Below are 21,959 nucleotides of genomic sequence, written 5' to 3'. Positions count from 1 at the left end.
CCCAATGTGGATGTTAAAAAATGAAAGTTTTAAAAATTAAAATCAAGTTTTAAAATTTAAAACTTTTCTTCTAAAATTTTCTTTTTTAACATAGTTACAAAAATAAAAACTTTATAATTTTAAAACTTCTCTTCCTTTTTCCTTAAAACCATGAGGATGGTTAAAAAAGAAAGTTTTAAAACTTTTAAAGTTTCTTTTAAACCATATGACCTAATTCAAATAAGGAAAGTTTTATATTTTAAAATCTCTCTTTTAAAACTTGTAGATATCTACAAAGAAAAGATTTGAAAAATTCAAAACACCCCTCCTTATTTGAAATATGTGGCCGACGCCCTTCAAAATTCTTGTGGCCGGCCACCTTAAGGAGATTATGGCCGACCTCTTTTGCTTGGTCACCAAGCCATGGGCCGACCCCTTCTTGAACACCAAGATGAGCTTTTCACGAGTGGATTATAGGCATTAATGAGGCTACTACAGGAACCTAGAAGAGAAATTGGTTTTGACCTTCCGACGAGCTTGAGTATCCCGTGTTCACCCCGAACACACAACTCAAGTTCATCAATAATAACTCATTCTACTAGAGGGTTATTATTGCACTACCGCACCAATCCCAAATTATATTATGGGATCCTTCTTATCATGAGTGTGTTAGTCTCCCTGTGTTTAAGATAACAAATGCCCACTAATTAAGTAAGTTACTGACAACTCACTTAATTAATATCTAGCTCCAAGAGTAGTACCACTCAACTTCATTGTCATATCGGACTAAGTCCACCTGTAGGGTTTAACATGACAATCCTTATGAGCTCCTCTTGGGGGCATTTTCGATCTAGATAACTAGGACACAGTTTCCTTCTATAATCAACAACACACACTATAAGTAATATCATTTTCCAACTTATCGGGCCTATTGTTTATCGAGCTAAATTTCACCCTTTGATAAGTTAAAGAAATAAATACTAAATATATGTGCTTGTTATTATATTAGGATTAAGAGCACACACTTCTATAATAACTAATGTCTAGTTCTTTTATTAAGTCAGTATAAAAAGAACTTACCTAAAATGATCTTACTCAATACACTTAGAGTGTACTAGTGTAATTTATTAGTCAAGATAAACTAATACCTAATTACACTACGATTATTCCAATGGTTTGTTCCTTTCCATCTTAGTCGTGAGCAATTGTTTATAATTTATAAAGAACTGATAACATGATCTTTGTGTGTGACATCACACACCATGTTATCTACAATATAAATTAATCGAACAACTACACTTAACAAATAAAATGTAGACATTTGACCAATGTGATTTTTTTATTTCAAAAATAAATGTTTACAAAAGCTAGACTTTTAGTATACACTCTAACAGATAAAACTCTGCTAAATTTGTTAACTTGCATTTGTGTTTCTTCCCAAGTGTTATAAATGCTAGGCTTTCGTCCAACAAACACAACATATGTCTTGCCCTATAATTGCAACAAAATTTTCTCAACTTATCTCTAAAATACAATAAATAATCAAGAACCGTAATTGAAATAAAATGACTCACCATATCCAAACTTATTTACTCCTCTTCCTTCTTCTTCTACTCGGTTTTGATGACCACAATGTGTGGAGTCCGCTTGTATAGGAGAAAACACCACGTGAGAAACATATGCTCATTCTGTTAATTATAAACAACAAAGTTAACGAGAAGGATATATTTAGACACATTTAAAAGATAAGGAATGCATTCAACCCCTAGAATTCTTTAGGGATATAATTGAGATACGATTGAAACAATAGGGATTTAATGAATAATCTCGTGTATTGATAATCATAGCTCTTTTAATTTTTCAATTGAAGAAGATAAAACACAAATACAGTCATAAAATTACAATTTAAACACCAAAATTAATTTTATTTGAGCTAGCAGAATTGACACAACAAAAAATTAGAACAAGTTTCCCATTCATACTATAAAATACAAACCCTAAAAGTTTTGGTGCATTAAAGTGATTAAATTAGGTATATTACTTAGTTTTTTGATAATCATTATAAAACTTACATATCTCATTCATTCCTTGAATTGAAGAAGATGTAATACAAACTCATTCATAAAATTACAATTCGAACACTAAAACCTAATTTTATTCAACCTAACAAAATCGACAGTACTCATGAACTAAATGTTCAATTTTTTACACCATTTTATAGAAACATACACCAATAATAATCTTAATTTAATTCTATAAACAAGAATAATAAATTAGTCGAAATTTAGGGCATAAAAACATAACTTACCTTCTATTCGAATACGTCTGTTTTTGTCTTCGAAATACAATGCAAATCATTTCTTCACGTTAGCAGTCCTTTGGTTATTTGATTACCACCTTCTTACTTTTTCAGATCCAGTATTCGTCGATGATCCTTGGATTGAAAGTGAAAGTTGGGTTTTGCACTCGAAGCTTTAAGTTATATACTTGAAGGTGAAAGTTGGGTTCTGTCGTCTCTATGATTTTTGCCTTCAACGTCGAATGAATTATTTTAGACAGTCGAGGGTGGAAGTTGGGGAGGGAGTTCGCTAAAAGTCGGAGGAATATAAAATGCGTCGTATAAAATAAAGAAAGAGAGTAATTTGGTAAATTAAAATAGATTAGAAAGTCGAAGAAAAAAAGAAAGTTTGGTTCGTAGAGATTTAAAGACGATTTACCATTAATTTTTTATAGGAATCATAGACCCGATTTCATAAAAATTTTTTACCGATTAAATCAGAAAGTATAGTATTCACCACATACAAATAAAAAAATGATTAACCAACTGAGTAACGTTGATCGACTTATGTTTATAGAAGTTTTTCATCGATCATTAGAGTAAATTGAAAAATACTCACAGCGAATAATTTAAAAATTTAATATCTTTTAATTATACGTCTCATTTAAAAAAAAAAATACAAATTCATATCCTATTCACCGCATACGATCCATCAGTTGAAAGTTTTTAAATCAATCGTCCATTAATTAAGGCTGCTGCAAAATTAAGACCGCGCGGCCGCTGCACTATGGATCAAATAAAAAAAACCCAACTTTTTATTCTTTTATTTATTTTTTTTTAACTCCACTACCACTTCAATACCCCCAACCTAATGTCGTCCAACACAAGTAAACAAACAGCTCTGTCCCCGTCTTCTGGTCCTCCATCCGTCGCTTGCTGCTCTTCGCATCCATCCTCGCAATCTAACGCCTCTCCTACTCCTTCCCACCCCCAAACCCTAATCGCTTCTTCGCCTCCTGCGCCGTGGAGTAGATCCGTCGCGGTAGCCGGCGCACAGGACAATGCGGGTGGGTGCGGTTATCCTGCCCATACAGTTTTTTTTTCCAGCTTGCAGATGTTGTTTTGCTACTGATTTTGGAGATTTGGCAGGGTAGGGAGAGAAGGAGCGCCTGATCTGATGCAGACGGCGCGGGATGTCGTCGGCTCCGACTGCGGGGGCAATGTTCGAGCGGCATCGTGCCGTAGCACCTAATACCGTATACTTATCTTCACCACTTTCTGATCTGCGCTCCTTTTTCTGTTAAAAGTTCGTAGTCGATTTTTTTTTTTTTAAAAAAAATCTTCCCGTTTGTGTTTTTAGGATTTTTTTTAAAAAAAAATACATTCGAGCACATTTACTCGCCATTCGTTGCAGTATGTTAAATGTCTGGATTTACTACTGGACTGATCTAGGAAGCAGGTGAACTTTGTTTGTTGGCTATGCCTCCTGCGATTAGGACACTGGTTCCAGGTTCATGTTACCTGACAGTCCGCAGAAGCCCAACACATTTGTTATGATTATGGATACATACGCTGATAGAATGGTCTATTACTCATGCTTTGCGATTTTTTAAACTTCGGTGATTTCTCATCAATGATTGCGCACAGTTAAGAAAGTTTGGAGCCCATGATCCCTGAATAAGAGAGTTACGATTTGGTTATGCCGCCTAAATAAGCTAGTGATAGTGTGATAATGCTTAGCACAGTGAAGGTTACGTTCCAAAGTGAACTAAGCTCAATAAGGTGAGCATGTTTTATACTTGTTCTTCGAATTGTCATTATCTATGACCTACGGGTGTACTTTTGCTTATCACACAAATGCTAGTTGGTAAGTACCTAAAAAATTATTAAACGGAGGAGACAATAATATAATACTATGAACTTGAAAATGACAATACTATCACATTGCTAATATTATGATAACATATTATGTATTACTCTTTTAACCTTATTAGCTCTAATAGACTAATACTAACTATCTATACTATATATTGTTAATTATACGATACTTGATGAAAGATAATCTACCTTATTATGATTGAACACAATTTGCTATCTCACATGTGAAACTATCTTTTTCGTTAATGTTTTGCTTTCATATTATCCTGTTCTGATCCAACCAAAATTTGGATTTTTTTCCCCATTCGATCCTGATACTATACAGTTCTTGACTACTATGATTTTACATAGTAGCAAAAATAGGAAATAATTAAAATGGCCATAAAAATTTAAATGCATACCAAGTAGTAAGCAAAACAATGAAACCTCCATAATTTGGAAAAGTCTGAAAGCTTGAACATCAAATGCACATCTCAGATCACATAATGATTCTTCTTAGTACCGGCTTCAATAGGATTTGGGGGCAACAATAAAAAGGAACATTAGCCTGGAAGAGTTGAGCGGAAAATATGGCAGTATGCAAAGACAATTCACTAAATTAACATAAAGTAGCATATCACATTCATAATCATAAAAATATCATTGTGGCTTAGTCATTTTTCATCCTTTTTTATTTTATAATACTCCATTGAGTGAGGGAATTGTGACTTTTTCCTTGCACTTTGACATTACATGGAGTTGTATATTATGTATGCTCAAATGTGCATACGATTGCCTTAGCAATTGCTGTCGGAAAATGCATGTTGACTGACTGAATGTGCTGATGACATGGTGCTGTTGATGAATCAACTTGAGTTCCAATCTCATCACATATTATTAATATCCCTTTTTGGTCTTCATGGTTATCTCATCTCAAATTATGGTTGTTTCACACTCATCAACTAACTCTAAGATAAACATTAACAATGGAACACATGCAACAGTCAATTACCACCCTGCAAAAATAATGTACATCTACTTTATAGATAAATTATAGAAATAATGACTTATTTGGTAAATATGCATGTACAATGGGAGGTTATTTAAGAAGTCAAATAACTTTTGCTTCAACTTAAGCAAATACTAAAAGAGCATAGGTCATCTCTCAAATTATGATTGTTTTGCATCATCAACTAGCTCTAAGATAAGAATTAACAGTTCAGCACATGCAATGCAAAAACAATATATATCTACTTTATAGATGAATTAAAGAAATGGCTTATTTGGTAATATGCATGAACTAAGGAGATTATTCAAGAAGTCAAATAACTTTTGATTCAACTCAAGCAAATTAGGAAAAGGACAAATAAAGATTTCCTGCTATTTGATTATGGTTTCTGATCATGGTGACCTATCCAAATTTTTTACCTTAAACTTCACTAAGTGTTACAACTTGTAACAAAAGACATAAGAGAAAGGGTCTTGACCTTTAATGTGTTGACTACAACAAAACAAGATTTTAAGGTGGAACCGACAACTTTTAATATTTTAGCTGAGAACACTTCACTAGACATGTTTTTAGGTGTCATTTTTGAAAAATGACGATGATGGTCTACTGTCAAAAAATATTCTGGCAGTTGAACGTCTTGGAAACACCATAAAAGAATCCCCAATACCCTCACCAATTCGAAGAGCTGGCACCATTGATTCCTTTAGTACATATTGAAATCGCACCTCAAAATGCTTACTCGACCTAACTTGACAACCTATTATTATTTTTCTAGTCCCTCTATCAAATTTGTATCTCTCTCTTAAGGTAACTATCTTCGTAAGTTGGTTGAAATGGCTTTGAAGTGGAACCTTTTCTAATATGTTTTACTATATCCAACTACTTTGTGCATCAGCATTTAATTATTTGAACTACAGTTTGTCATTCTGAAGATTCTAAGCAACTTGGTAATGGCTAATGTGCTTGCTGTACTTAATTTATAATTGCCTGAAACTTCATAACTTGACTCGGTGTTATTTATTTATTTTTTCCAGTTGTCAATGCAGGTTTTTAAAAGTGGACCATTGTTTATTTCATCTAAAGGTTAGTTTTCTTCTTTTCTAAAAGATTGAGATTATGTTGCATAGAACCAGTTGATTTTGAGTGAATTCATTATATAAGGATGTCTATCAAGTTTAGCCAGCTAGCTTGTCTTCGTCCATGGTATACTATTTTCTTGAACCATAGATGTTATGTGGCACTTGTGAAGAAAGGTAAGCTGCTGATAGTCACTGAAATATTATGAACTTTGTCTATCTACATTTCAGATCCTTGTCTGACAGAAACAAAGGCTCAAACTCTTCTTTGAGTTTTTTTTTTTTAAATTGCCAACATGCATTGAGACTTCAATCGAGCTGTCTTCCCACTTTACAACTATTCTCTTCTTCCCACTTTACAACTATTCTCTTGCTCCTTGATTTTCCTTCCTGTTTATTAATGTTGCGAAAGGTTTTAAAATAATTAGTTTAATCTCATATTATTATTTTCTATCATGATTTGGTTTGGAGGCTATATATAAAACATAGGTTGTTATCTTGTTTGTTAAAATCAGTATTGTTATTGGAAGTCCAAAAAACTAAGGTATTGACCTTATTAGATAGGTAGGTCTGGAATAAAAAAAATTAAAATATATTTTTTATTAATAAATCTGTTGTCAGATATCATAATCAATAAATCTGTTATAAATGATGCTATCTAACTAATAATACATTATGAAAATCAAACATTATGAATAGTTGCATATATCAGTTTAGTTTCTTGGTACCATGATTCTATTCTTTCGTAATAATGTCTTGATTTAATGGCTGAATTAGTAGCACTAATTTGTGAGCTCTCTAACCTTTTGCCTGCATATCACAATACACAGGAATTGGTTGGAAATCATGGAAGAGGCGTTGGTTTATACTCACACGGACTTCTCTTGTTTTCTTCAAGAATGATCCTGTATGTTTGATTGATTACTTTTATTTAGAAAGTAAAGACCACTTTTTGTATGTTCCACTTGTAGTAGCTTTTATCTATAGTTTGTTGTTTGTACATAGAAAAGCCTTGACATCATAGAATAGTGGGATAATATGAGTCATTGAAATAGACTTACTGAATGTAGGTATAAAATCACATTTATTTGATCCTCAATGGTCCTTTGAGTAGCACACAGACCTGATCGTAATTTTCTGTTAAAAGGTATTTATCAGAATAAATAAGCACAGCTTATTGTAGTGTTTCTCCATGATGCCTGAAACCTTATGCCATAAAAGAAACAAAAATTATTACCTCAGAATTTGATTGAATGTGGGGTGACAAAGTATAAATTTTAGCTTAAGTTGGAGCATATGCAGAATATTAATTGACTTTTGGTGGCATTGTAGAGTGCATTACCCCAAAGAGGTGGCGAAGTCAATCTTACTTTGGGTGGTATTGACCTAAATAATTCTGGAAGGTAAACTCCTTTTTTATATTAATTTTAAGTAACTATGTTTCTTTCCTAGTTTATCAGCTGCTATTGTGGATATATGCTCTGTTTGATAAAAGGTTTATTTTCAGTGTGGTTGTTAGGGAAGATAAGAAGTTACTAACTGTTTTGTTTCCTGATGGACGTGATGGTCGGGCATTTACCCTTAAGGTGCTTTACAAACTCTTCATCTCACCTTTGTACAAGTTTTACTGAGAAATCAATGGTCCACCCTTGTGAAAATTACTTTGGCTGTTTATGGACAATTAATCTTGTTAGCTTTTCTTATGGCTGTGCCAGGCAGAATCTGTGGACGATTTATTTGAATGGAAAACAGCTTTGGAGCATGCACTTGCTCAAGCTCCAAATGCTGCTCTTGTGATGGGACATAATGGAATTTTTCGTAATGATAATGGGGATACTTTTGAAGGATCATTCCATTATTGTAAGCCCCAGTTATCTTAAGCTCTGATTTTCTTTACTTAACATAGACTAGTAAAGATTGGAATTATTGTACCATCTAATTGTCTAATTTGATTGTTAATTTTTTGAATCATGGGCAGGGAGGGACAAGCGGCCTATCAAATCCTTGGTTGTTGGTAGACCAATTTTGCTCGCCCTTGAAGATATTGATGGAGGGCCATCCTTTCTAGAAAAGGCTTTATGCTTTCTTGAGAAGTTCGGTGAGTCACAAAACAAATATGCCATTTTAGTCTTTGAATATCCTAATACTAATTTTTTTTGTGGACTTTTAGTATTTTCCATATTTGATAGATTTTAATATGCTTGATAATTATTGATAGTGTTGGTGAGCATGCTCATCACCCCTACTCATCCTAAGAAGTTTTGGAGCTGGTATAGAGGTACATAGCAAGAACAAAGTAGTGACATCACGATGAAGTTTTGGTTTGCATGTCCATTTAGATAATTAGTCTTAAGGATTTATATTTCATTTTACTCACATTCCTCCTCTGCAAGTCTTCCCTATACATGGAATGTTACAACTGTAAAAAAACCAAAAGTTTGGCATCTTATATGAAATCATTTTACCCTACTCTGCCCGCCCCTTGATGTCTTTTATGAATCATCTAAGGCTTTGTTTGCTTGGAGTGGTGGAGAATGAGAGAAAGAAGAGAAGAGAGGATGGTGATGGAAGGGAAAGGAACCTTGTCTTCTGCCCAAAGTCATTAGCATGATCCATCCATAGCTTCCTCCCTGCTGAATGCCATAACAACAAAGCTACCAACCATTGCCGGTGTGCTCTTATTAGCTATACCGCCGGCGGCAGCACCACCCCCTCCCCTCCCTCCCCTCCCTCCCCTCTCTTAATTATACTCTCCATCCATAATTTACCATATATTATATTAACTTTCAACATGTAGTATTACTATGAACATTTTAAACAGCTCTTTGCCCAAGGCCTTTATGTTTCAGAATGTTTCCCTTTTCTGACTTTATGCATAATGCCCTTGCTTTCCAAACTGAAGCATGAATAATTCTACCTCATCAGAAGAGATCTGCATTTGGATTGAAGGCTGCTCTCTAGTAGTTAGCTAATCAGCTTAAGGAATAAAATTTTCAGGAACAAAGGTGGAAGGAATTTTGCGGCAAGCTGCTGATGTCGAAGAAGTTCATCGAAGAATCCAAGAATATGAGCAAGGTTTGTGCCCTTTTTCTATTGAATTAGTAATTTTTAGTGTTTGCTGATCTAGCCTTAATCATAACCAGCGATATTATGTTTTGATTTTTTTTTTATTTTTCAGAATTATATATATTGTTATTAAGATGAGTTCATTGACACTTTTTCCAGGAAAGATTGAGTTTGCAGCTGATGAGGATGCCCATATTATTGGTGATTGTGTCAAGGTTCTTTTACATCTCTTTCAGTGACTAGATAACAAACCTCTAATTTTAGAGTTTACTTTGATCAATTACTAATATTCATAGAACTCTGCAGTATGTTCTTCGGGAGCTACCATCATCTCCAGTTCCAGCTTCTTGCTGTACTGCATTGCTGGAAGCTTATAGTATGTCTATATGTTTATATGCATTTTTGTTCTCAATGGTGCTATAATGTGCATATATGCCCTAAATTTGATCATTACACAAACAGAACACTTATACAATAGCTGTTGGAATGGTTTTTCAAATTGTTTATATCTCCTCTGTTGGATTAATTTTACAGGGGAAATTGTTGAATCTATTGCATAAAGATTAACTTCGGATATCTATGCATATCGTATCTGGAATCCATCCCACTTTGTAGGGAAAAAACTTAGGCGGTCCACCTATTGAAAAGCGAGAGTTCAAGTAAATGATATATTATCAAGGCACTTGCATAATTGAGCAATCTAAGGAGGATTTACTTATTATGCTAGCAGGAAATGTACTTGTGCTTTTCAGCATTTTAGACAAAAATCTATCTTTAATGACCCCTTCAAACTCCAATTTGTTTGTGCATATTCAGTGACATTTAAAACAATTCTATCTCATTTTCATTCAAATTGCTCACTTGGCTTTGTTGTACCTCAGTCATTTTTAGTCCAATACCTTAGTCTGCCCTGCATCTTCTTTGTAGCTGAGCTGCCTAAGCTGATCAATCGAATCCATTTATGACTGGTGTATTGGGGAACTTGTAATATCCCTGAATCCAAAATTGGTTTGAAAAGGGAAATGCACATATATTTTCATCACCACAGGCAGGGGCTGATATGAAATGGGATGCCATTTTGAGGGCAGTGCGATGACTTCCTCGTATCTGATTAATGTTGGCATATTGATGGAAAGGGTTGTCTTCTGTTTTAATAGACTCAGGAACTCTCTATAATCCTGTTAAGAAAATGGGTTATACTGCTTGGGATTGAGAACACGACCTACAATCAAAGATCATTGATCAAGCTATAGTTTAGCAAACTGGTCAGTTGAATTAGTTGAACTTCTCTGGGTTTTAGTAGATGTTTACAAGGCTAAGGGTTTGATGATTGCTTTTACTTGGTAATATTGAGTCTTTAATGCTGTTGCTAATATTTCTACAAATTATATCATATTGAGCATTCTTTTCTATGTAATTGAAATGTTGTAATTTTCTTATCATTATCATACACTTTTTTTTATGCAAATTAATGTTTGAATGAGTATAATTATTTAATTTTACATCATTATCTTTTCTATGATTTCTTTCTCTGTCTTTTTGTATTGCTGTGTCATGTGCCTACCCTTTTCCTATATTTGTAGGATTGACAAACAATGAGGCTCGTGTAAATGCTATGCGCACTGCTATTACTGAGACATTTCCTGAACCAAATCGGCGATTGTTGCAAAGGTTGTTTCTAAACTTGTGTGATTATCTAATCTATTTCTAGTCACACTATAATTTTTTGGTGCACTTTGATGCTATGATCCTTTGACTAATTTCTCTTATGAGGTTCATTTAACAGGCTAATACCTTGGTCACTCTTATAGGTTTTTTTTTCAGTTTCCTTAATAGCATTGCACTAAGGAAACTCCTGCACTATGATAAATGATCATTTCTGGAATATCCATCAGCTAGTTTAAGATTGAGGACAAATTCTTGTGATGCAAGTCATCTTGGATAGTGTTTCTCAGTTTTCTATTTTCTTTTCAAGGAAATATTCCTGAGAATGCATTTTATCTCGTTAACAGAGAAACAAGGGCAATGGAAATAAATAATACTTATGGTTGCACAAAGATAATTATATAGACAAGTTAAATAGTGTAAGAATAAGTGATTGAAATAATATTTTAAAAATGTCATTAAGATTACTTTAACTAAATAAAATAAATTACAAAAACAAAGTAATATTAGATTTAGTTTTCAATATTAAAATTAATGCTTAATAACTCAATTGTTAACTGTGAACATGATACAATAAAGTATTGAAATATTGCACAGGCAATTAAATAAAAGTGTATTTTTATTATTTTATTAATTTCTTATATGTTATGAAAATATTAAAATATACTTATTCAAATTTACAAATATCATCAACTTTTAAATAAAATTTATTTATTTTATATCATATATTCCTTGTGTTCAAACTTTTTATAAAATTGGTTATGATACCAATTGTGAAGTAGTTCCATCTTGGATTAATTTACTGAATCATGGATGTCACCTATACCATCTTGTTTTTATGCTTTAACACGGCGTGATTGCCAAAAAGGCCACTAGATAATGTCTTGATAACAAGATGACATTTGGTATTCCATCTTCTGTGTGTTGATCAATGCCTTAATTGCTAGTTGTATTTGATTCTTATTCTTTGCCTTTTCCTTTATTAGGATTTTGAAAATGATGCATGTCATTTCTTCACATACTGCTGAGAATCGGATGACTCCATCTGCTGTTGCTGCTTGCATGGCCCCTCTTTTACTAAGACCTCTTTTGGCTGGTGAATGTGATTTGGATGATGATCTCGACTCAAATGGTGACAGTTCTGCTCAGCTTCTAGCGGCAGCAAATGCAGCTAACAATGCTCAGGCCATTATCATAACTCTTTTAGAGGAGTATGAAACCATATTTGATGTATGTTTCTAACCTATTAATTGTAAAATTGTTTATGCACGCATTATATTTTATGTTTTGGAGTAAAATCATGGAATCAAGCTACAAACTAACTTGATTTTATACGAACAGAAGTTGTATCTATTTGAACATCTGACTCAATGCTTATTGATTGGGTCGACCTGGTACTGGTCTGATCTGATCACTCGATTCCAATCTTTGCATCAACCATTGCTGATAGAGACCATTTCCAATAGTCACCTAATGATTAGATGAGCAAACACCTGAAGCTGACCTTTTTTACCCTCTTTTCCCCTACCTATATGGGTGTCCCATGTTCAACACTCTTAACTGGCTCAACTCTATTATGCTTAGTCCTTTCTACTTGCCTTAGCAAAGATTTGGTTGTGAAGGTTAGCAAAATATTCACTGAGAGAAATACTATGTTAAGCTTTTGATATGCAGAGTTGATAGTTCAAAAGACAGTTAGTTTGGATGAATAAACAGCTCACTTATCTCTCACTTTTGAACTCAATGTAATGTATGAACAATTCAGTTTTGTCTGTCTTCCAGTGAAATATGATGCTAGAATTTTGGTAAATTCATAACCTATTGTATAGTCTTATCTGCAACAGTCTTTAGCTTTGACCTCAGTTCCTACTAGCTTGAAGTTCTTGCATTTGATAAATAATGTCTTCTGTTTTATCTTTTTTCTTTAATTTGGCTATTACGTATGGTGCATTGTAAGTGAATCAAATGGGAGTGTTACTTGTGATAGGAGAGTACAATATCTTGTAGTATCTAAGCTATATATATATATATATATATATATATATATATATATATATATATATATATATATTTATATATATATTTATATATATGTTTATATATATATATAAAAACATTTGGTTCAGTAGAGACATGCTTCACGGATTATGCTAGTTGCCCTTTAATCTCACATCTTCTTGCGACATTCATGACCCAATTGATCCAATGCCCTAGGTTTGACAAGGATCCATGTCTGTAAATGGGGAATCCTATAGAATTCTGTTTTTATGATTCTCATGTTGTATATGAATACAAGTTTTGCGATGCTGATTGTGAGCTTTAATAAAAAAGGTAGATCGGCTACCTTAACAGCCCCCTAGTGCTGGCCGGCCTCACGGATATGGAGGAAGGTAAATGCAGGTACGGGAGGTTGCATTAGGTTTTGGAAACCATCATAGAACTGCCAACAACTTCATGGACATAAATAATAATCTTATTTGTCATAAGATTGGGTGATTGCCTGTAACCTTACAAAGAGTCTTATGTAACCTATTTGTTGGGATTCATGACCTGTTCATCTCGAGTGATGACCTAGGTTACTATGTTCTAGTCTTGATATAACATACATGGTGATTCTACATAGTCTTCTCATATAATTTACCATAATCCTTTTTCTCTGTTTGAGGTGCTGCCAACTTGAGATTCGGGGTTCGAATCTCAGCATAGTCGAGGTAAATGCCTCCTTCATGCGCCAGTCATTATTCTAAAGGCTAGTAGCCACTTGTGATTTACCTTCTCTGACTCCGTGTTGGTCTAGGGACGGGTTGACGGGGGCGCTCGGGGTGAGCGCAATCATCTTTTGCCAATTTTAGCTACATGAACTCTTATGTTCTCCACTGGCTACTTTTCCTTCAATCTTGCTCACTATAGCGACCAACCTATCTTCCAAGTCACCACAACATTGTCAAACAGTTTTAGGAAGAGCTGGTTCTGTAATTTTGGTCCTTGAAGGTTAAAATTTTGTCATGAAGTTTTGTACAGATTCTATTTTTTCATAGTTCAGTATTTCTCACTTAGTTATTCTTAAGGTCTGTTGAAATTCTTTTTCTCCATAATCATAAGTTCATAACCATTGACTCATCCATGTCTTGCATTTATTTTGTTATGCAAATTGTATATCATCATATTCGTTCAATGGGGAAAAAAATCCATATATGTATGCACACATTTGTTTTTCTAGCCATTGTTTTTACACTTTTGTGGCTCCAAACAGGGTCTGTTAATTATTGAAATCATAGGAAATTAGATATTCTCTTTTCTGTTTGGCTTGATGTATCTCACTCCCATATTTGGATATCATCTTATATGTAATTATTAGCTTTTACCTTTACAGGATAGTAATTTGCAGGGATGCTCACTGTCTTCTGACTCTCAGATTGGAGACACTGGCAGTGAAGAATCTACAGTTGATGTGAATGCAGATATTAAAGATAATGGTTATCATGACGCAGAAAATGATGCAGAACCAGAAATGGAAAGTGATAATGATGAGCGTGTGCTCAGTGGAAAACTGAGCGGAAGCAGTGGATACGCTGGCAGTGATCTTTATGACTACAAGGTATGTTCTTATTTTTATGGTGGCAGTCTAGTACTTCTATTTCTATATTGCATATATTATTTACTTTACAAAGGATTGATTCGTTTAGACTGTATTTTAGGTGTTTTCTGTAAATATTGAATGTTAGCTTTGAAAATACGTCCAAATTTCAAAAGATGTTTGCCTGCAATCTGTTTTAATGAAGGTTTGTTATACCAAGATTAAAGAACTGTCTGAGTATTTTGGTTGAGATTGTTAATTTCAAGCTAATTACCATACTTTTTCTTTTTATCAAAATGCTCATGTTCCTAACGTCTGCAAATAAGTGATGGCTGCTCTAGTTAAGGATTTCTGGTGCCTTTTCTTTTCTACTTGGTACATTTATACAACATTCTCTTACCATACAAGTTTTCTTGTAGCTTTTGTCCCATAGTGGCATATAAACAGTAATAGACTAGAGTGTAGAATGACTGATTACGTCTAGTTATTTGGTTCCAAGAATTTTAGAACATGATTGTCCAAAGTCCATTTGTAGTGTTAATTGAGTTTATACGATTAATTGGTTTAGGAGTTCGGTGGAGTTGTAAGCTTCTTGTTGTTGAGTCTCTTGATGATTGATATTTTTCCATCCGGCGTGTCTCAAAAAGGTGCCACTCACCAACTGTGGTGGCAGGCAGCTTGAAGGTACCAGGGCAACCAGTCAGACAAATTTGTGCTGGTCTGCATGCTGCCTCAATCATTCAGTCTCCCTACAACCATCCAAACTTCGCTGTTCATGTTTTGATTTTGGCTCATCATCAAACTTGGTATGAAACCTGGGGCAGATGTGTGCGCTGTCTGCCACAGGTTTGTACAAAATTGAACTTTGTAGAGCATTTCTAAGTCCTGCCAATACCGGGCAATGGAGCTTGATTGTGGCAGTCCAATATTCAATCGTTCCAAATTTTTGCAATTGTAGGTTTGGAGATACTCAGTGCTTTGGTACAGTGTTTCCAGGTTAAAGCATTTTTTGTTGATATATGCAACTATGTTTTGAGATCTGAACTGGCAAAAGTTGGCTCTCTTATTCTATCAGTCTATTTCATTAGGCCACATAACAGAAAAGATCAGATCCTTCAGAGAATAGGAAAACCAGGTCAATCTGTGTGAGATGCATTAGCTTTGACTATTTCTAGTTTTTTAACAGATGTACTGGCATTCTAGTTCAGACCTTGATCTTTAATATGGATATATTGTTGAAACTTGTATGGAATTTACAATATCCTAGTATTGTGAATAATCTTGATGATGTTATTATATCAATACATTCAACACAACTTCAATTTTATTGTGAAGTGTTTTTCTTAATTTCCTAGTCTTGCTTCATTAATGGTTATATCATGCTTCCATTTCTGTCACTATTGACTAGTCCTTTCCAGTTTGGGATCCAATACTATACTAATGTCTTTGAAAAGCAGGTCTTTGCTGGCGACGATTCAGATACGGAGTCTCCTGAGAATCAGGCTTCAGCTATGAAACCTGAGTTGCTTACGGGGTCTAGAACTCACTATGATGAGCATGTTTCATCAATCAAAGGTACACAGAACCCATTGATTGAGAAGGATTCCTCTGATGCCTTGCCTACACAAGAGTCTCCCTTGTTAATGGGAGAGATTCTATCTTCCCTACATCAAGGAACTTCTATTCATGCTCATGCAACTGAATATAGTGCTGAGAGATACTCGATTAAAGTGAATGGATCTCACACGCAAATGAAGCACAGTAATTTTTGGGGTCGCAATAATGTAAGTTACTTTAATTTAATGTGTTTGCTTGATCGCAGTTAATTGTGTATAATGAGGATAAAAAATAGTTTATAAAAATTCAGTTTTTGTATTATGTTTCTACTATTGAATGCATTTTGTGAGTTACTTTTATTTGATGATTTAGAATGGGACATTATCTTTGTTCATAGGCTAATCAAACCAGGCTGTGTTTTTCTGTTGCATATTTCAGCATTCGTGTGTAACTTGTGAAAAGAGTTTTTTTTTTGTCATTGTATTTGATAATATGATCAATCATGTTATTAAACTTTTATATATTTTGTATAAATGAGTGTATTAGATAATATATTTATTTAATTGACTACTTTCAGGTCAGAAAGAATCAGCCACTTGAACAAGTTGATTCTTCTGGTGAAGAAGAGTAAGTTATGGAGCTTCAAGAATATGCAACATAATATTGTACATATGACACTATTTTTCAGAATTCTTGCATCGCAACTTATATCTTGAGGCTTTTTATTGCTCAACCATTATCCCTACTTTTTGGGGTGAATCATCAGGATGAAATTCTTTGAATATAGTATGTGATTTATTATGTCCGTGTCTCAACAACTTGTGTGTAATTTTTTTATCCCACACACAAACTTCAAATTTCCTTGATATTATGCTGCAATTCAATTTGTACCTTCATTTTAAATTCATAGCATCTTTATAGTATTTGATTTTATGTTTATGGAAGAGGGACAGATGAATACAAATGTAGTTTAGTACCCTATGAACTGTGTCACTAAGAGTATCATTATAGTGATCAATGGATGACAAATTTTGACAGATATGGTTGATCAAGGTTTCCAATGTTATGTTTCTAGCGGCTTAAGCTTGGCTCCTAATTTTTTACCTGCTAGTTGCTAGTTCATATGCCAGTCCATTGTGACTATCTAATGACATTCTCATTAATGTGTCTCACTTGGTGGGGGAGATCCATGCAGCTAATGTCAAAAGCTGAAACATGATACTATATAACATACCTTGAGTTTGTTGTGATGTTGGTTTTTGAGTTTCTTTTTCCTTTTTTCCCTGAAAAAGTTCAATTGTTTGAGTTGTTCTTTTCTTTTATGGTTGAATAGACTGCAATATCTGGTAAAATTTTGCCATGAGTTCACACAGCAAATGTTTTCATTGCTAATTAGAATCTAATTTTGCTAGGCTTGCTATTCAGAGGCTTGAGATCACAAAGAATGACCTTCAGATAAGAATAGCCAAAGAGGTCTGATTGGTAACTCTTTCAAAACAGTTGTTGTCAGCTAGTGATAATTTTAAAATATGCTCTAAAACAATCTTTAATTCTCTTTAGACGAAAGGCAATGCTATTCTGCAAGCAAGCTTGGAAAGAAGGAAACAAGCTTTGCATGAGCGTCGATTAGCTCTGGAACAAGATGTATACATTTTTCATTTCTCAATAAACCATATATCTGAATGATCTTCGTGGCATGCAGCTTCTTGGTTACTCTTTTGTCAGTTTTCTTTACTTTGTTCTGGCTGGAACTTCTACATTAAATTAGATCATGGATTTTGTTTCTTATAGTGTAATTTTTTTCATCCTCATTGGCATATATTGTTCCTTTACATTGCTATTGGAACTCTTCAATGCTAGTTGACATAAACCTACAAGATGAATTAACTTTATCTTTACTCTAATGAATAGGCATAGGTTTGCTATTGCATTCCTCACATTCTATAGTTCCTCAAATGTTTATCCCAGCATCAACCAATGGATGTCAATCTTCAAATTTTCTCAATACACTATCATTTGCTTGATCTGCATGATGATTTTTATCTTTCAGTTTTTTAAGTCTGCATCATTCTCTTCCTTTTGAAATCTTAGTTTGAGCTATTTGATAGAATTGATTCATGAATCAGATTATTATTGCATCAAACTAATATTGCTTTACCTGAACAATAAGTCTTTTAAAACTAATACACGCCAGGTACTCACCAACATCGAGTCATTATTCTATTTGGCCAATATCATATACTATTGGTCTCATGGATTTGTCACATGGTGGAATTTGACTCCAAGGTGAAGCGCTTCCTGGTCAGTTACCAATCTGGGATTGTTCTGCTTTGAGCATGCTTAACTATGGAGTGCTTACGAAGAGCTTAGCCAATTTCACTAAAAAGCGTCTCATGATTGAGAATGCACATTTAATCCATTTAAGATATTGCACACCAATGACCCAACTACATTTTCAATGCTTCAATGAGTGTTCCAATATGTTCCTGTGCTTCAAGTCTTACAAACCTGCTATGAGCCACACCCTTGTTTGAGCTCTCAGCGATGCCTCCCCTGTCCTCATCATATGGAGAAATATTGGTAGAAAGTTATGATAGTATTTGTAAATGATAAATTGGAAAATTCATCTACGTTCTCAGAGCTCCTATATATAGAGTATAAACAATAAACAGATGGGGGAGGCCTTGATTGCCAGTCAAACATATGAATATAGAATTAAAGATAAGAATCAAGTGCAATCTCTATTTTGGAAGAATTAATTATTATTGTTGTTGTTGGTGGTGTAACTGGTGTTTTGATTATTCCTAAAAACATATGCTGAAGTCAATTTTATACTTGCTTAAAAATCACTTCATCTACTTATTTGCTTGTACTTGGCATACTAGTTAACAATTTCTTCTACTTTCCAATGCTGCTTAGTGTAAGATCATTTAGCCTGATGTTGAAGCTTATTAATAAGGTATACCTTTTTGTAGTGATGTTTATAAGTATGTCACTGCCATACAATTTCATTTTGGCAGTTCTTGGTACTGTCACATTTATGTGAAAAAGAAATACTTAACCACAAATCATCTTCCTATTCTAATAATTAAATAGGTGTTTGGTGCTGACTAGTTCCCTGTTCTTAAAAGCTAAGCCTAGTAAGCTATATGTAATCTTTAGGAAATATGCATTTGAAACAAAAATAAACCATTAATGTATACTGATTAAATATTGATTTTATTTCAAGGACTTGGATAGGTTGGTGTTGCAAAAATCCTAGTTTAAATTTTGTTAAGAATTCCCAATTTCAAATTAGTCATTTTCCTCTATTTTTCCAGCACAATGTTGCTTAAGTTCTTGGTAACTCGAGGAAGCCTATTTCTCAACATTTAGAATTTTCCATTAGGTATCAAGACTACAAGAGCAGTTGCAGGCTGAGAGAGATCTTAGAGCTGCTTTGGAGGTTGGTTTAAGCATGTCTTCTGGACAGTTTTCTAGCTCACGCACGATTGATTCTAAGGTCTGCTTGCTGTGTTCTTAATTTACCCCTTATTTAAGTGAATATATCAAATTCTTAAACATGTTGCACTTTCTACGAAGACAAGGGCAGAACTTGAGGAGATTGCTCTTGCTGAAGCAGATGTTGCTAGATTGAAGCAGAAAGTTGCAGAGCTCCATCTCCAACTCAACCAACAAAGCCAAAACCAATATGGATCAGCCCCTTCTGATATATATCTGCACCTTCCTTCTCATCTCACTCAACCGTAAGTGGCCTTTTAAAATGTTTCCAAATAAACTTTATTTGACTATGAATTCTCTGCAATAAACTCCTTTTGTCAGGACACTAAAATCGTGTGTTGACCAAATGCTGGCATTTTAGTCCTTTATTTTTTTGCCTAATTTGTTTTGTTAATTCTTACTGTCAAATTGAGTCAGTTATTAAATTAATTGGTTTACTTATATTGACTGCTAGTGGTTCCTTTTTGGTACCTTTTCTGCTGCGACATTGGGTAAAATTAAGTGCTAATTAGATTGATTTCATGAGCACTGTAAGATGCTTACTGGGCTATAATTTCCACCTAATCTAGTGTACGTGCAAGGGAATTTTCTCTCTATTCTTTGGTTTCCTTGATACATTGCAATTAAATTATATAGGCCAGATTATTTTTTTTTCCTTCCCATATAGCGTGAGGATATGAAATGCAAACTTACCAATAACGGAGTCTGATTCAAGGTGAAGCAGTATTTCTTATGAGGGTGGGAAAGGTACTGTGGAACAAAATGGATGAAGGGAAAGAAACATAAAGGCAAAGAAGGAAATTGATAGTCTGTTTGTGTTTCCTCGAACGGATAAAAAACATGATTTCTTTCCTTCATCTCCTTGGGAGCAAGAGGAAATGATTCTTTAGTTTATGAAATTGAATTTTCAAAAAAAAAAACCTTAAAAAAATTTAAAATAAGATGAACAAAAAAGTTATATTTTGATTTTTTTCCCCCCTGTTCAAATTAGCAGAATTGAATCCAACTTTGTGCTTTCTGCCCGACCAATTTTAACAGAAGTCATTTTGCCTAAAAGTTTACTTTCATTCATTTTCTCCCAAGGAAATGGGGTAAAAGGTGGTGTCCTCTGGTACTTCCTGCCCCCATTTCTCTTCCTACCCTCGTAGGTAACATGGTCTAAAGGAGGCTGATGAAGCCCATAGATGTTAATTTCTTGTTCACTAGACTACCATGCGCCGGCGCCCTTTAACTTTCTGTTTCAAAAAATTCTTTACATGTGTATCTATATATTCCTTGTATTGCTACTGCATTTATGTGAACTTATTGCAGGAAGATTGTCCAACAAGATTTCGATATGAGCCTTGCCTTTTGTAATCATGAAAAGAAACAACTAAGTGAGGTATGCTTACTCATTACCATCAGAAAGTACATGTTCACAAGAGAACATCGAAACATGTGGCTACTGCATTGGACATCCCGTTCTTTTTTTGGTAAAATGGAGTTTTACATGAATAGCCAATTTCTTATCAAATTGCAGGAAAGCTCATCAGCGACAGATTGGAGGAGAACAATGCCAGAAGAACCTCCATATACTGGTTCCAAGCTACCTTCAAGGAAGCATTCTGCTGATAAAACTAGTCTGAATGATTTAAGAGGCTTGGAGATCGCAGCATCAACCAGCATGTCCTCTCAAGTCAAGGCAGCTATTGTGGAGAACTCGCCTAAGATCGCTGAGGTAAGTGAAGTGCTTTTAAACTTTTAGTTCTTCGGATCCACTATTTATCTCTGTAGATACTTGAGGAAATCTACCATCAGGTTGCAGAATATCCTCGGCAACTAGCAGGGGCTTCTTCTACGCTGGCAGAATTGACAACCCGACTTGATTTCTTCAAAGAGAGGAGATCACAACTAATGGAACAACTCCATAGTCTCGATCTAAGCCACGGAGCGCCCTCTCAAGGTATACCGCACAAATCCTCCCCATGGAATTGATCCCAGATGAGGCACAACCACGGCTTGTACATCCGCTACCCATGGAACCCACTTTAAGGCTTAGTTCACTTGTAACTTCTTCTGGTTAAGTGTTCATTATTTGGTGTTTACTTCTGCAGGAATGTAAATTTTGTTCGGTTTCTTGTACTTCACGTGGTGGTGTATTTTCATCAATAATGGTCTTTTCTTGTGCTGGCTTGCCTTCAGCTATTTGTTCTCAAAACAAGATACCATTATAATCTCTTGATCTCGAAATATGCTTTTCTTTCTTACATTTTGTTTCATTAAGTTGTGAAAGAGACTGATAATTCATTTTTTGCTATTGTGTTTCACGAAACTTTTGTTACGAGTTCTTGGATCAAATTTGACACTAGCTCTTTAGCTCAATTGAAAAAGAAGCACAATCTACTTCAGTTTCTT

The 21,959-nt window shown here is 34.3% G+C and overlaps 1 protein-coding gene across 3 annotated transcripts; it reads left to right on the top strand.

Moving 5' to 3' along the window:
- The first annotated feature begins 3,121 nt into the window (after positions 1–3,121).
- Positions 3,122–21,809, top strand: LOC122041598 (rho GTPase-activating protein 7-like). Of its 3 annotated transcripts, none has more exons than XM_042601340.1 (23): positions 3,122–3,324; positions 3,407–3,513; positions 6,170–6,206; positions 7,030–7,106; positions 7,532–7,602; positions 7,707–7,785; positions 7,915–8,059; positions 8,178–8,297; positions 9,197–9,274; positions 9,425–9,480; positions 9,572–9,641; positions 10,849–10,936; positions 11,917–12,160; positions 14,304–14,528; positions 15,965–16,291; positions 16,642–16,691; positions 17,477–17,537; positions 17,625–17,708; positions 19,453–19,566; positions 19,647–19,810; positions 20,877–20,946; positions 21,085–21,282; positions 21,363–21,809. In XM_042601340.1, exons 2-23 carry the CDS (start codon positions 3,451–3,453, stop codon positions 21,537–21,539), a joined length of 2,598 nt encoding a protein of 865 aa, XP_042457274.1. In that variant the 5' UTR covers positions 3,122–3,324; positions 3,407–3,450; the 3' UTR covers positions 21,540–21,809. The 3 variants fall into 3 exon arrangements, with proteins under 3 accessions (XP_042457274.1, XP_042457275.1, XP_042457273.1); XM_042601341.1 differs by having other exon boundaries at positions 6,158–6,206; positions 14,346–14,528; XM_042601339.1 differs by having other exon boundaries at positions 6,158–6,206.
- The last annotated feature ends 150 nt before the right edge of the window (positions 21,810–21,959 follow it).

This window comes from Zingiber officinale, chromosome 2A, assembly GCF_018446385.1.
Source record: "Zingiber officinale cultivar Zhangliang chromosome 2A, Zo_v1.1, whole genome shotgun sequence".
NCBI lineage: Eukaryota > Viridiplantae > Streptophyta > Magnoliopsida > Zingiberales > Zingiberaceae > Zingiber > Zingiber officinale.
The sequence above is the reverse complement of the archived record's forward strand: the minus strand, read 5'-3'. Positions and strand labels throughout refer to the sequence as shown.